Here is a 15,889-nt window from a genome sequence, read left to right as displayed (position 1 = left end):
CCACTATATTCTTCCCTAGCTACACAATAATAAACAGTATTTATAAAGCACTTACTCTGTGCCAGGCACTGTGCTAAGTGCTTTACTAGATGCTGTTATTATCCTCAGTTTATAGATGAGTAAACTGAGGCAAACAGAGGTTAACTGCCTTGCCCACATCACAGTTAGTAAGTGACCTCGGGCTGCATTTGAACTCAGGTCTTCTTAAACTTCAAGCTGATGAACTCTCTGCTAAACACCTAGCAGCCATAATGTGATCAACGTGAAGATAAACATGACGGAAGACCTGCCTATTGCTGATGCTCCAAACCCGATCCCCATCGAGTGGGAAGGGCCTCAAAGTAATTACCTTCTATGGTGACTCAAGACCGCGTGAGAGGCACCCAGCTGGTGAAGGATGGAACCAGGTTTCCCATTGTACTCCTAGAATGACACTGCTTGGTCACCGCTAGTTTCCCTAATAGAACTTTGTTTCTTTCTCCCGTTGACCTTGGAACTGTCGGCATTGCCCAGTCATCACAGAGAAGGTGATCATCAAGTCTTTATTACAGATTTCTAGATTTTACTGCATTAAAGGAGTACCTGAACTTTTCAAAAGCAGACTGACAACAATCTGGGACCTGTCACCACACAGTTGTGTCCAGTATATTTAGTAGCAGGAGACAGAGTGCTACTGACTGAAGTTTAAATCCACCCAGAGAAGAAATCTGAATTTACCTTGAAATGCTAGTACTAGACTACCATCTGTGAACTCTTTTTGCTACTGTCCCATAAATGTTGAAACCCCATATTACTTGGCCCTGTAGCTCCTCTTGCAGCCCTAAAATTCAGGAGTATTGTGGTTATAAAGACCAGGATATGGGAGTGGGGAGAAGGAAAATAAGGCTTGGAATCAGGCTAAGTAGAGCTCTGGTGAAAGAGAGGCTTGTAGACAGGGAAGATACAGTGATGCTGACAAAAGGCAGTCTTTTCATTTTCACCTAATCAGTAAAACATTTCTTATGTAAAGGTTTCCTTACTAGGAAATCACATCTGTAGTCAATACAAAGTGTTTTATTAGCAAACTAAGTCTTTTCACTTAAATCCCCCAGCCTTGCTTTGTCTTCTGGCTCCTCTAGCCTTGTGCTAGTGTCTTTAATGGGGCCCTTTTGAATATGAGGTAGCTTGGGCTTTCCTGGGCTCTGGAGAGAGGCTTGGGAGCTTACCAGCTGCTGAGACCATGCGAGTACCAGTCTCTCCATCACTTGGTCTCTAAGGCCTTTGTCTTTCAGCACAAGCTCAGCTGTCCCAGCTATCAGGAGCCTCCACTGTGGACCCTCAGTCTTGAGCACTGGCTTTCAGAGCAGCTTTGTACTTGCCAGTCATCTCTTTGGGTAAAGGCACAATGCCTGGACAGGGGACCTGTCCTTCTACTTCACAGATACATTCCCGCAGGCAATATTTTTTGGGTCCAAAATTAGCTGGGTGAGAAAGCTTCTTTTTCTCTAGCTCCTCCATCTTGAGGACTTCCCTAACAAAGAAAAAATGAGACCCAGTGAGATAAAATGAAGACAATTTTTCTTTGAGCCACTGTGCTGTAACCTCTTCACCAACCACAGACCCATGTTCTTACTGATGGGGGTGCTGGAATAGAAGTACTAAACCTAGGTTCTTTTGCTACACTCCTGATGAATCTTGGCTCTCCTGCCTCATTCCCCTTCTAAAATACAGTGATGAAAACCCCTGTCAACATTCCCTCTCAGAGAAACGGTAATGGCCAGAACTCTTGGTTGAAATGTTCATCGTTTGTCACTGCACCAAGGGCTAGAGTCAATCTTTGCCTTGCCGCAGTACAAGCCTGGAATAGGTGGTATACGGCAGCCTCAGGCCATTGACAGGGAACACCGCATCACCTGCCAGATTTACTTCCCTTGCAGGTGATACAAAAACTAGTTTGCATTCCCCCAAATCACATCAACCTGTGGGAGGTGATCTAGAAATCCTACCTATAATCTTGACGCATGCAGGAATGCACACTAATGCTGGTACCAAGCATTATCTCACTCAACCTCTTGTTTCCTAGAACTCTTTTCCCCTAAATGCCTATGATGAAACCAGTTTAAATCCATCTTAACAAAACTTTTGCTTATAATTGAGACATTTTGTTCAGGATAAAAGGTTTTGTAAAATCAGCTCTTGTATACAAATCAAGTCACTAACTCCCTGCTAAAAAAAGCTGAGGGGAGAAGAAAAGTTAAAGTGAATTAAGTGAAAGATATCTCTTCTGAATTAAGAGAAAAAGAGCCACCAGCTAACTTTCCCTCCCTCTTCCCCTTTCCTGTGCTACACGTAGAAAGCCCTAAAATCAGGGAAGTTGGAAAGGCAGACTTTCATTAGCTCTCATCTTTAAAGAGTCAAAGGTCAAGGATGATTTAATGCTGAGGAAACATCAAGATAGGAGATGGATTCACTGGGAAGAGCCTATGATTCCAAGCTAGATTCAGGCTGAGTTGTAGTAAAAGCATGGTAGAGGCATTTATCTATCGAAAAAATTCTGAAACTCTGAGTTGTATTTTTGACAAAAATAAAGGCAGAAAAAAGCACGATGATTTCATATTAACCATGCCATCAACCCATGACTTAATGACTTTGATTAAGGGGCTGTGGCCCACTACCATACACTGGTCAGGTGTTTTAGATGAGTGATTCCTCAAAAGTTGAACTATGTAAAGCAAAACATGTTAGATGATATCACCATGCCATGTGATTTTATCAAATACTTGGGAAACAGATGCTAACCAACCTGATGAACTGAGCTTTAGCCTCTCGATTACCAAATGAAACAATGTATCTAAAGCCCTTATTTAGCACCATCCCCATTATGATTATGACTGCTGCCCATTGGGGAGAGGCACTATATAAGTTCTGGTACCCACCAATGCCATCGGGGGCTTTTTTCTCTCCTCTAGCCCTGGACTTAGGGAAGGATGGGAGCTCGAAACAGAATCTGAATCTCCTAAAGACCAGGTGCTCAGCTGAGGCGCAGCCACTGTGGAGTCCATGGGACAGCTGCTCGCTCTCCTCTACATACCAGCCACTCTCTTTCCTGTCTTTTCCTCTGGTCCTCAAGGTTAATGAGGTGACTGACCTCTGATCAAGCACCAAGGAACTTACTCATTTTTCCCCAGGATCTTTTTGATATGCTGCACGATCTCTTTGTTGCTCTTGTCCTCCACATCCACCAGGACCTGCTCACCAGAATCTAGAAAACAAGGAGCACAGAACAGGATCCTGCTATGACATCTTTGCAAGGCCATGCCCTAGTTTTAATGTTTGCTATTAAGTCGCCAAGGAAAGGGATACAAGGGAAAACCCACAGGATGCTGCTGGGAAACACCTGAGGCAGAGGTTGGGAAGTGGAGAAGGAAGGATGGAATCGAGCACATTCTTATTCTCTCAAGAAAGCTATTCCTCTAAGGGAATGACCACTACCCACCTGTGGCAATTTTCACATTCTAAAGTCCTGTTATTTGAATTGAGCCTCACAAAAACCCCAGAAGGCAGCTTTATTTTATGGATTGAATCTAAACATTTATTAAAGTGTCTTATAAAAAAATACATTGGGCTTGGCCTGGTGATAAAAAGCTATTAGAGGGTCGTTGGTTCAATGAGTTGGGGCAGGGACAGAATGATGACTTTCCTTTAATAAAAATGAGGCCCTAATGCATTTAGCTATTGTAGGCAAACCTGAGCTTTCGGCCTCTCGTCCTGCACTGGGAATGTTTGCAGCTGGCTGGGAGAAGAGCCAGGGGCCTTACCACTCACCTAAATAAAACCGCAGAAAGGGTGATGGCGTCATGTTCTTGAACATCATGATCTGCACCCAGGGGTTTTTGTACTGAATCTGAGGAATGTTGAAAAACACAAATTTCCTACAAAGGGGAAAAACAGAAAACTAGTAAAGAATCTATTAGGAGGCCCAGCAGTGACACCCAGTGGCCACCCTCAGCAACCACTGACTTGGGTGTTATTTTGTGTCATTTTATGATTTCACACAGGATGAGCCAGGACTCTGAGATACAAAGGCCAGAGTGATCTGTGGTACAGCCGGGTCTAGAACGCAGACCTTGTGACATTCCAACACCAAGAGTTCCCCAATGCTGAAGCTCACGGTTAGGGTGACCATGGACTTGGACCATGTCAGCCGTGTCCCGGATAATGCAGAGAGTATGAGAAGGCTCGGGCCCTTCCTCTCTCCTTTTTTTACATTCTAGAGAAGGTAAAGAAACAGTGAGTGATGCCTGTCCTCCCAGCTTCATGGGGGCTTTGCAATATAAAGCACAGTGTGGTCAAGGCATACTAGGTTAGGGCCCCATTTCAGAATTCCCTGTTGACAACAGGGCACACTAAGCCAGGCAATCAAAATCAAACTCCCTGCGGTGGGAAAAGTGGGCAGCAGCACTGAATGAGCACTTGGACCAGAAACTGAAAACGGTCCTGGCCCCCCGCCCCACACCTGCTACAGGGACCAGCTCCTGAAAGGGCTTAGGGCCTGCACCTAGACTGCTGAGAACAGAAAAGTATTTTCTCCTTCCACACATTTTTCTAGGGCACCTTGTCTGGATCCTGACTCTGCCCCCCGGAACATTGGACTTGCTGTTTTCTTTTCCCCAGGCAGGATGAATTTGTTGCACAAGCAGCTGGGCTTCGGAGCCAAGGGACTTGAGTTTAAATGATGACTCTATGCCTTCCCCATCTGTGACCTTGGGAGGCCGCTATAGAGGACCTCTTCCTATCTGTTCCTGGTGTGGATTAGTTAGATAAATTGAGGCAAGTCATTTAACCCCTTAGGTTGGTTTCCTCATCTGTAAGATAGGAGGGTTCGACTAGTTAACTTTCAAGATCCTTTCCCGCTTTTAAATATCCTACGATGGTCAAGTGTCTGTCACATTTAAGGCTTAGGACCATTTCTGCATTCTTTGCTCATTGTAGGTGCTGAATAACTGGTAAACTATTTCAAGAAAGATGTAATGCCTATACTTAACACTGTAGTTGTGGTTCACTGGACCATCGCTCCAATGAGTTTAGACAAAACCAAATTATGGCTCTTTCTTCCATTTAGGAAGATGACGGCCAGGTGGGCTCAGCGTCTTTTGAAATGTCTTAGGAAGGTTAAGGATAAGGTACTGGACACTGGGGTCCTTTCTTGAGCTGAACTGTCCAGTGCAGAGAGCACGACTCCAGTGGGCTGGCCAGGTTGTTCAAATGTCAAACAGTGCCATTTGCCTAAAAGGCTATTTTATGGGGAACTCAGGCAGGGCACTCACAAGAATCAATACAAGGACAGTCTCAAGGTCTCTCTGAAGAACTTTGGTATCGATTGTGAGACATGGGACTACCAAGCAGGGCATGCCTGCATCAAAGAAGGTGCTGTGCTCTATGAGCAAGGCAGAACGAACAGATCTAGAGACATCTCCATTCCAAATGTTCACATGGACTATTTGTGCCCAACCTGTGGTGGAACCTTTCGAGCTCACACTGGTCTGATCAGCCACAGTCGGCGACACCGTACAGTGACCCTGGCATAGTGATGACATTTTAGTCCTCTTTGAGTACGAAAGATGACAACCAACTTGTCACTAATGCAGAAGGACTTCTTGGTCTACAACAGGTTGGCCTATAAGGCTTCTGAGGTACCTTCTGAGTTAATGATGGTGATTAAAAAGTAGTTACTAAGGAGAATGGAAGATTTAGAGGCAGACACAGACAAGACCTTTGGAGTATCATGGAAGGCAGCCTTCCATAACCAGTGCTTGTGTTGCATCCTCCATGATTAAAGAAGGAAAAGGAGTGCCATGATGCTGCAGTGATGCTGTGCTAGATGACTCACTGACTCTTTGTTAACTCAAAGGAAGCACCTGCTTTTCAGTTATAGTGATAATAAAGTCATAGGATTCAGAGCTAAAAGAGGTCTGGAAGACCACACTGGAGCCCTCTTTACAAATGAGGAGGATTAGGCACTGAGAGACTGGGCAGGTGACTTCTCCAAGACAACACGGGTTGTGAGCAATGGAAGAAAGGTTCAAATCCAAGACCTTGAACTCCACATCCAGTTCTGTTTTGATCTAGGATTTCACCAGCCTGGAGAAAACAACCTGTAAGAGGCAGCCGGCTTCTCTCTTCACTCCAACATAGCCTGTGCACCTCTGCCAGAAATCTTCCTCAAATGCTATTTTTCACCCTACACCCTCTGGAGCAGCCCTCCTTCCACATGAAATTCCAATTTCTCAGCATTCAAGTAACACGCCAACTCAGGCTCTCTGGTGCAGGTACGGCACTGCAGCCGCTCCAGAGCTGGTCAGGGCTCCAGAATGCCCCACGGCTACATCTTCCCACAAGGCCCTTTCCTACGTTGGAAATGCCTTAAGTCAAAGACCCAGGTCAAAACCTCCCCCTTCCAGGAGACCCTGAACTATAAAATCTGAACCCGTACAGCGGTAACTAGCATGAAGCACAACATGACAGTGTTAGGAACAGCGTCCTAGGCACAGACGGCAACGAGAAGCAGGACAGAGAATCAGGGAACAGCAAGGGATCTGCTTGGGCTGGAGGAGAGGAAGCCTGAATGGGAGCAGTACGCTCCCACTGACCTCAGACTGCGGAGGCCTTGAATGCTAAGGTTAGTTCCCACCATTAGAACTGCAGGAGGCAATGGGAAACAAGGCGGGGGGGCTCTTGGGTGGCAGGAACAACTGGGGAGAGTCCTGCTTTAGGACTGATCTGGCAGTCACCGAGCACTGCAAGGTGCCGACAGCTGGCCATACAAAGAAAGCCAAAGCCGGCCCTGGAATCCAGAAGCGCTCACAACGTGCAAAGGAGCCATGAGTCTATGGCCTGGAAGCACTGGAGATAATCCCGAGGGAGGTCCCAGAATGAAGGGGGTGAGGAAGGGCCGCCTGCAGGCAGTGGGACTGTCCTGGAAGCCGAGGAAGCCGGTTTGGGGGGGGGGGCAGCCGGTGAAGATGTCCCCCAGCCCTGGGGAAGCACAGCAACAGGAACCTTGAAACTAACTGGAAGGAGGAGACCCTCTAGGCCTCAGCTTTATCTATAAAATGAGGGGTAAACCAACCAGAAACGCCCTGGAGACAAGGCCTCATCTTCATTTTGCCTTTACTTCTCCAACTCCCCTGGCACGGGGCCATGCACCTAGTAGGTGTGTAGAGGGGGAGAAGCAATCCAGGGATGCGGGGATCCCAAGGCAAAGTTCCGGGGCGAGGCTGCCTGGCATGAATTCACCGACACAAGCATTCTTTAAGTCACGGAGGCAAAGAGTTATTACAAAGCAGGCAAGAGTTCTTAGGGAACCTGCAACCATACATAGCTGCAGGGGGAATCTTCATAGAAGCTAATAGGGGATGGGGGAGGGGGAATGAAGATGACATATGTCAGTTAGGTGGGATTAGGGAGTGGTTAAGGGTGTGTTCAAGGAGCGGTTAGTTCTTAAAGGAACATACACATTTAGTGTCTACTGCACAGCTGCATTACCCAGAGTTGTTGTAACCAGAATGGCTTTTGTTTTCTTTGAATGACTCAGCTTACCTCATTGAGCCTCTGGACACTGTGGCTTGCTCTTCCGGGGCAGGAGGCCCGGGGAGCATGCCGGGAAGCAGAGAACTTCCTGTGTGATGAGTCATGGGGCTGGCTGAGGGGAGGTGAAAGGTGTTAGCTCCAGAACCTGGTCTACCCTAGGGGGAGGAGCCAACTCAGGAACCAATCGGCCCTGGTCATTTGGGCGGAGCTTGATGATGTCAAAAACCCTATAAGAGGGGAGAGGACAGCTTGAAGATCCCTCTCTTTTCCTTTTCCGGTTGGAGCCAGCGACAGTTACAACGACAGTTACAGAGGCAGTTACGACAGTTACGTCAGTTACAGCCACAGCTGAAGCAGGAGCTGCCAGTAGCAGAGCTAACCTACGGGAGGAAGCTGAACACAGACTTCAGGCCAGTGGGTAATCTTATTACCATAGAGGGGGAAGCATGATTTTGCTTTACGCAATCATGCTTCTCTGTAGCCTCCTGGTTACTCTTGCAAGGCGTACTTATTGGGCCTGGAAGATTTTGATCAACATATCAAAATGGGGCTTCTGGTTCATGGGTTGGTTACTGTGGAGCCTAAATAAATGTTTTGATTCTTCTGCCTTCTACTTTGAGAGTTTCTTATATCCGGCGGTTCCGAACCTTTCAGACATGTTTATGATCCTCTTTGAGATTATAAACTCTGCCCTCCTGATACATTTGTGCAGGAAATAGCAGGGGTGGGGGTGGGTGGTCTTTACTGTGAAATGTCACTAAGTCACTAAGTTCACCATCAGTGGGGGCTAAAGGGAACAGTTTCTCATCTAGTGTCTTGTTGTCTCTAAGATACATGTTAGAAATGTGAGTGAATAGTAAATACGGTTATGACTCAAGTGTAAAGTTAGTTATCAGCATCTGGAAATCAGTCTATAGTTGCACATGGCTGCTCAGGAGGGAGGAAGCAGAGATAAGTTGGGGCAGGCTGCCCTTTGGCTAGAGAGAGACAGCCTGAGAGAGAATGTTTTGAGAACTAGATGTGTTTATGAGAACTGGATGTGTTTAGGCACCCAAGCAGAGGCTGTTAGAATTGAGGGTCCAAGCACAAGCACCTCATCAGGTGCCTAATAAATGCTGCCAAATTATGCACCTAGTAGGTGCTTAATAAATGGGTGCTACATTATGCACCTAATAGGTACCAAATAAATGCATGCCGAATTATGCACCTAGAAGATGCCTAATACATACTGAATTAACCACCTAGTAGGGGCCTAATGCGTGCTGCATTAGGCCCCTACTAGGTGCCTAATAAATTCTCACCGTGTCTAGAGCAGTGTCTAGAGTCCCTTCATAGGCCTATGCGCCCCTGGCAGGGATACACCGATAAAGGAACGCTGGGGTCCCTGGAAAGAAACTGGGAACAAGGTCACTGCTGTGCCCAAGGTCGCCCAAGATAAAACGCCGCAGAGGCAGAACCTGCACCCAGGGCTCTTCCCCTGGTCCCAAGTCCCAGGCTGCACGAGCGCGGGGTGCTCGCTAACCGGTGCCCTCCCCGCCCTCGGTCCCTCCGTCTTCCCACGGCGCAGCGGGCGAGGCCCGAGTTTCCTGAGGCAGCAGGACCCCGTACAGGGCCCCGTCCCCGAGCCCGGGCCTCTCCGACCCTTTCTGCCCGGCGGCTCCGGGCCTCAGTCTCTTCGTCCGTAAGATGGGCACAGCCCGTGGAGGTGGGGGGGGGAGGGGATGTGGGGAGGGGAGGGGGGGGGAAGCCCCAGGCGCCGCTCACTCACCGGGCTCCCTCGCTCAGCTCCCCGTGGGTGTTGTAATTCACGGTCATGACCTTGACCGAGCTCTTAAACACCACTTCGCCCTGGTTCAAGTACTGCAGGGTCCGTCGGATGGGGAAGCGCCCTTTCATAAGCATCTCGGCGGCTGTGTAGCGCCGACCGAGGGCTTCAAGACTGGCACATGCCCGGCCGCCCGCGCCCCCCCGCCTACTGCGCAGACTCGCGCTAGCTCCGTTGGGGGCGGGGGAGCCTAGACGCTGCGCAGGCGCCGCCGTGAAGCAATCTGGGAGATGTATTTCTGGGCTCTCGGCCGTCCGTTCCCGGGCTCGCGCACTGCCGCCTACTGCGCAGACTCGCACGAACTCCGTGACCCTGGACGCTGCGCAGGCGCCGCCGTGAAGCAGTCTGGGAGGTGGTTCTGGGGCTCCGGGCCACATGCGCCCGCGCACTCCCGCCTACTGCACCGACAGCCTCCGCGGCGCTACCGCGAAGCCGCTTGGGAGTTGTTGTTCCGACGGTCCCAGCAGCGGCAACGGTGTTGGGGCGGGGCGGCCTGCGCCTCCCCCTCCTTCTGACTCCCTGCCTAGCGGGCCTTGTGCCCGTCATCCTTGCGTGCAGTAGTCCCTGGCTTCCTCACGCCGAGAAAGTCCGACCCACGGGACAGATCTGCCCAGAAATAAACGGGGGAGGCGTACGACTTCAGTTTCCTTCCCTAGGTCTAATCTGCCCCCACGTCTTTGCTCCCGAGCACTGCGGCGTACTGGGAGGGCAGCCCCGGGTGAAGGGGGTGGGGCTTGGGGGGCGGTCTGGTCTGCCAGAGCCCTTTCCCCATCTCCATGAAACACTCGTGCAGAAGCAAGCCGCCAGTGTCACACTAGGTCCCGGGAAACGCTTGCATTTGGGATTGGGCGGTAGCTCACGTGTGGCCAGGCCATGCAAATCTAGAGCGCGCTTGGCGGCCAAAAGTGCCCCCTCCCCTACCCTCACCCCCCGCAGAGACAGTAAGTTTTCTCCCGGCCCCATCTGTCAATCATCCAGCCAGCGCAGATCACGGCTGCCCCTAGGAGCAGTTAACGAGGCACCTAAGACACGGGTGGATGTCTGATAACTCATCTTCAGTCATTTCTGTCTGTTCTTCCATACGCCGCCTAACCATGGCAGAATCCCCCCGACTTCTGGAGGGTCTCTAACTGGAAGACCATGCAAAGAAGATAAACGAGGCGTCTTCGGTCCCCCAGGGCCAGAGTCTTTCTCTGAGACCCAGGTGGTGTGGATAGAGCGCTGGACTTGGAGCCAGGAAGACTCATGGTCACGAGTTCAGACTCTGGCCTCAGACACTTGTGTGTCATTGTGTGACCCTGGGCAAGTCACTTAACCTTGTTTGCCTCAGTTGCTCGTCTGTAAACCATATCTTTGCCAAGAAAACCCCAAAGGCAGTTGTGAGGAGTCAGACACGACTCAACAACTACAAACCCAGGGAGTGGTGAGGGACCAGATGTAGCATCTTGGAAAGGAATCCCTATGGATGAGATACCGCCCTCTAGTTTGGGTATAAAAGCACGAAGATGGGTTTTATTACTGCAGGGCACCTAAAAAAGCTTCGTATTTGCAATCAAGAGATACGGGTTTGAATCCCTGCTTTTACACTTAGTTATTACCCTTTTGACCTTGGAAAGTGAACAGAATTTTAGAACTCTGAGAAAGGACCATCAGATTATCTAACCTTCTCATTTTGAAGACGAAGAAACCGAGGCCCAAAGCTGATGAGTGGTTTATCCCTGGCCACTCAGTGTTTAGTGATATATTTGCAGTAATAGATTCTATCTATATATACATATATGCATATATATATATATACACACACACACACGCACACATATGTATGGATGTATGTGTAAAAGGAAGTCCCTGCTTGGAAACTTGGCAACTTATCTACAACTTAGATTGGTAGAAAGGTGAGAGGTTAAGTGATTTGCCAGTGGTCGCACAGGTGGTCTGTGTCAGAGTCAGGGTCTGAATCCTATATTAATTCTCAGACCAGCCCCTGTACCTACTGCTCTATGTCGTTTTTCCTATTTATATTTTGAGTTAGAAAATATTTTACAAATATTCTATCATTCACTCTTCACAACCACCTTATGAAATACATGAGGTGATTTAAAAGGTTCGAGAGACATGGTTTCAGGGTGATTTAAGCACTTTATTAATAAGGCCAGCACCTCATCTGGCCGGCTCTCTTAGACCAAGGACAATCATGGCAGTGGGCTCACGGTTTATGTACCCTTTGGAGAGCAGGTGTTCCTGAGAGTGGTCAAGTCTGACTGGTTAACACAATGGAAGGTGGGCTATATTAAAACGAGGGGCTGAGAATGACATATCACCTTTGGACAGACTACCTACATGGCCCAGACCACCCCCAGCCTGAGCAGAACACAATAGCTACATCAGGGTGGGGTCTTAGTCCAGTCTCACCATCAGCAATGTTCAAGAGGCTGAACTTTTTAAAATCAGAACTTTAGAAAAGTGGAAATTCTGAATCTCCCCAAATTATTGGTTATTAATAACCATTTCTCTCATAGGCAATTCAGATATTATTTGATTTAAAGATGAGTACTTCCTCAGAGTTATCTCAGACTTCTGACAGGGGTGGTACCTGAGTCCAGGCGCTCTGACTCAAAGGATGGCTGTTTCTAGTAGGTCTAGGTAGTTTTTATTTAGGTTTGTTTTTTTTTTTGGGGGGGGGGGGCAGTTTAAGTGACTTGCCCAGGGTCACACAGCCAGCAAATGTCAGGCTGCATTTGAACTCGGGTCCTCCTAACTCCAGGGCCTGTGCTCTATCTATCCACTGCACCTAGCTACTGGACTAGGCAATCTTTAAAAGTCCATCCTAGGTCTAAAAAAAAACCTGATTCCATGAATAGAAGTCTATATGAAAGAGTGAGTATACAGAGCAAATTTTCTTTAGATAGAAAACATCATCTTTATAGGAATAATTTAATCGACTTTCTAAAACAGATCAGGAGCAGGTGAAAACAGTGCTCAGATAACAAGAAGGAGAGTCTATAAAGCCCACCATTCTATAACAATTTATGTAAAAAGTCAAAGATACATTTCCATTTGTAATTCACTTTTAATAGTATAAACCTCATTTAGGTAGTAGTATTAAGCCACAACAATATAATGCCACATTTAAACAGCATTTAATAAAATGCATAAGCTAATTCATGCACTGCAATACTCTATATACAAACACAACAATGCAAACTCCTCTTCATGTCTGAAGACACTGATTAGATATAAAATTCAGATAAAAAAAGAACATGCTATTATTTTTTTAGATGCCATCACACGTACAAAGTCGATGTCTACAAAGCTGGTCAAGCAACAGCCTCCAGCGGGTTGGCACCCGGCATCCAGATGTAACGGCATAAACAACACCTGCTAAGGCCAAGGAGCAGAGGTTACAGAAAAGGTCCCGGGGCAACGGACGCCGACCCCGGGAGCGGGCAGCGCTACTGGGAGGCCGAGGACACAGCCTCGTGCGCAGTGAGCAGCGCGCCCGTGGAGACCGGGCGGGGAAACGGGGTGACAAAGCATTGTGGACGACCGAGGGGCGCTAGGGATGGTCCGGCCCGTGAGTGTGATGAGGCAGCAGCATTGCTTTCCATGGTGCTGTGGTCATTGAAACGGCTGTTCTCTTTTTCCTCAATAACCCCCTAGAACACTAAGCCAACATTCCAAGAATCAATACCAGTCGATCTTGTGCATAGCTCCCCAGGTGCTGTGTGCGTGTGAATGTACAAAACAAGCGCTTCAGACTTCCTGGGTTAATCAGAAACATATCTATGCATTTAAAAAAAAGAAACAAAAACTATGCCATCCGCGCTTCTTTTCCCCACCAGTCATGCCACTCAGGATGTGACTGCCTTCTCTTCAAAATCCAGTTTACTTGTTCTTTGAAATGGTGTCAGTATGATCAATCTATTCTTAAAGTTATTTTTTAATTGGATTTAGAGTCATCAAAATTTCATTTTTTTGTACCTCTTTTCTCCTTCACCCTCCCTTCCTTAGAAGGAGTCAGTGGGATGACTGTTATAAAAATTGATGAAACCTAAAATGTTGAAAAATAGTAACTCCCACAGCCTCCTGTTTGATGAGGGATAGCCATTATTATTTTTTCATAAAGTGCCTAGACAATTTAGTCATCTCTGCAGCAATTTGTTTTATGTTAAAAAAAAAATCCTATGTGATTCTATCCCTCTCATTTCTTCGGTCAGTAAAATATTTGTTCCAGCATTGCTGCCTTTTCCATACTTTTGGTGAACCAGCTTCCCATCACGGAATTCTGCCAAAATGCTGCCAACTTGTTTACTGTACCACAGCTGATGTGGGTAAGTTTTCTCCTTAGGTGGAACTTCTAACTTTTAAATCCACATAACTTTTTAAAAGCATTACTGTGGAATCTGACAGGGATAATTCTGCATTTAGCATTATGGGTACATACACAGAGCAAGATTAGAGCCGTTTGTAGCCCTGAATTTAAAACTAAGTACAATTATGGGCAGAAAATCCTTCAGCTAATTTCAGGTGACTGAATGGGATTTCAGTATGGAAAACCAGGGCCACATAAAAGTCAACAGTGGTAATACCATTCATACTTTTTTTCCTCCAAAAATGAATAGCTGATTGAAAAAAAAATATATATATATATATATATATATATATATACACATAACCTTTCAGAACTGCCCCTGCCTAGTTCATTTTTTTTCCTGCTTGCTCTCCCCTTCCCTGACCTCCTTGAACCGCTCCCCACCAGGAACATTAGAGAACAGCCACCCAGCACACCTACTCAGCTTGAAAGGATCCTTCTGACTGATATGCCGGGGAGAGTGGAAAACTTGGGAGCTGAGTCCACATCACTGAAATAACCTACTCTTCATCTCTGAATTTGCAAATGCTATTTTTTAGGAGAATGCCTGCAGCCAGGGGTGGGTTATTCCCACCCAGTGTGCTCTGGGGGAAGGAAGTGTGACATGATTTTAGCTTTGCACACCACATCCTCCTGTTCTTCCAGTTGGGCACTGAAGAAGACAGGCAAAATGACTCTATTCTAGCCACAGTAAACTGGAAAGCCCCTGCCCCAAGGCCCTCTCAACTCAAGCCATTATCCTCCACTATATAGTTAGGGAATAGATGGACATGTGCATTCTCTGGAATAGTTTTTATTTCATCTTTTTTTTTTAACTTGTACAGTTAGAACTTAGCTAACTTTTCTTTCCCTGGGTTGGTATATTGCCCCCCAAATCAACCACCCAAATAAGAAAAATATAAAAAGGTTTAGGAAAACCTCCAATGCTGAGGGATTGTATAAACATTGAAGACAATTTAGCTCACATTAGCAACTCAATCATAAACTCTCTTTAAACATAAAAATGTTTGAATACATGGCTACATATCTGTATACATAATATACATATATATAAACATACACACATATTTACACTGTACATATATATAAGATATAAACACTTATAAAGTCATTCATTCATACACACGTACATACAAATCTGTACACGTACACAGTTGCTGAAGTGATTTCTAGTATAGGACATGCAGAAATGCACAATTTTGGGAGGCACAAAAGAAGATATTTATAACCTGCATACAAAACCCACCCCCCCCACACACAACCCCCCAGTCTATTAGGGTGCTCTCTCTCTTTGTCTTTACATCTGAGTTCAGATATTTCTTTTAAAAAGAATCTCCCATAATCCAAAGGGTTTGAAAAAGGGAGATCCGAGGAAGTATGTGGAGTGAGTGTCCTACCCTGCCAACTGGGACCAAAAGGCAGAGACTTCATAATGAACTGAGAACCTGCTCCCATTAAGCTACATCAGGAGATGGTGATGTGGAGACAAAGAAATGTATCTATAATGGGAAAGAGGGACCATCGACACCCAGACTACGCCAAGTAGGAGGTCTGCCGACCAAAGAGAGGACTGTTTCTGGACTGGAGCTGCCCCTGCATTATACACATGTGGTATGGGACAAATCATGGATTTTAAGATGGATTGATAATATAATTTTGCCAAAAGGATAAGAATGTTTTTCTCCAGACTAAATGCACTACACATATCCAGATCTTTCATAACTCTATTTGTTAACCCCATAAGTAAATTAAAAATCTAGGCCTGTGGTGTGGACACAACTTATATGATGGGTTGCTAAAATATAAAGCTGCCCATAACAGATACAGCCACCCTGTCATTAGCCTGGCATCTAAAACATCATGAACCCAAAGTTAATATTTAATACTGACTCTGACAGAACCTAAAAAAATCATCCCCAAATTGGAGAATTATAGAACACATCAAACACAACAATACACCTTTAGTTGTGGGAAAAAAACACCCAAAACAAACAGAACTTCAAAACTCATCGCATTCTTGGAAAAGCACTGGACAATAAAAAAAATCTTCAGAACCACAAATTTCACAACTAGAAAAATGTCATATTTACTAAAAATGCTTTCTTAGTATTGTTTTGAAATTC

General features: G+C 46.4%; 1 protein-coding gene across 1 annotated transcript; it reads right to left on the bottom strand.

The window, feature by feature from the left end:
* Window positions 1-528: 528 nt before the first annotated feature.
* On the bottom strand, window positions 529-9,580 carry MRPS25 (mitochondrial ribosomal protein S25). The gene is made up of 4 exons (XM_036739346.1): window positions 9,338-9,580; window positions 3,805-3,911; window positions 3,154-3,241; window positions 529-1,510 (listed from the first exon to the last, which is right to left on the bottom strand). The coding sequence occupies exons 1-4, from the start codon at window positions 9,469-9,471 to the stop codon at window positions 1,318-1,320; spliced, it is 522 nt and encodes a 173-aa protein (XP_036595241.1). The 5' UTR covers window positions 9,472-9,580; the 3' UTR covers window positions 529-1,317.
* Between the last annotated feature and the right edge of the window lie 6,309 nt (window positions 9,581-15,889).

The sequence above is a fragment of the Trichosurus vulpecula genome, chromosome 9, assembly GCF_011100635.1.
Source record: "Trichosurus vulpecula isolate mTriVul1 chromosome 9, mTriVul1.pri, whole genome shotgun sequence".
Classification (NCBI taxonomy): Eukaryota; Metazoa; Chordata; class Mammalia; order Diprotodontia; family Phalangeridae; genus Trichosurus; species Trichosurus vulpecula.
The sequence above is the reverse complement of the archived record's forward strand: the minus strand, read 5'-3'. Positions and strand labels throughout refer to the sequence as shown.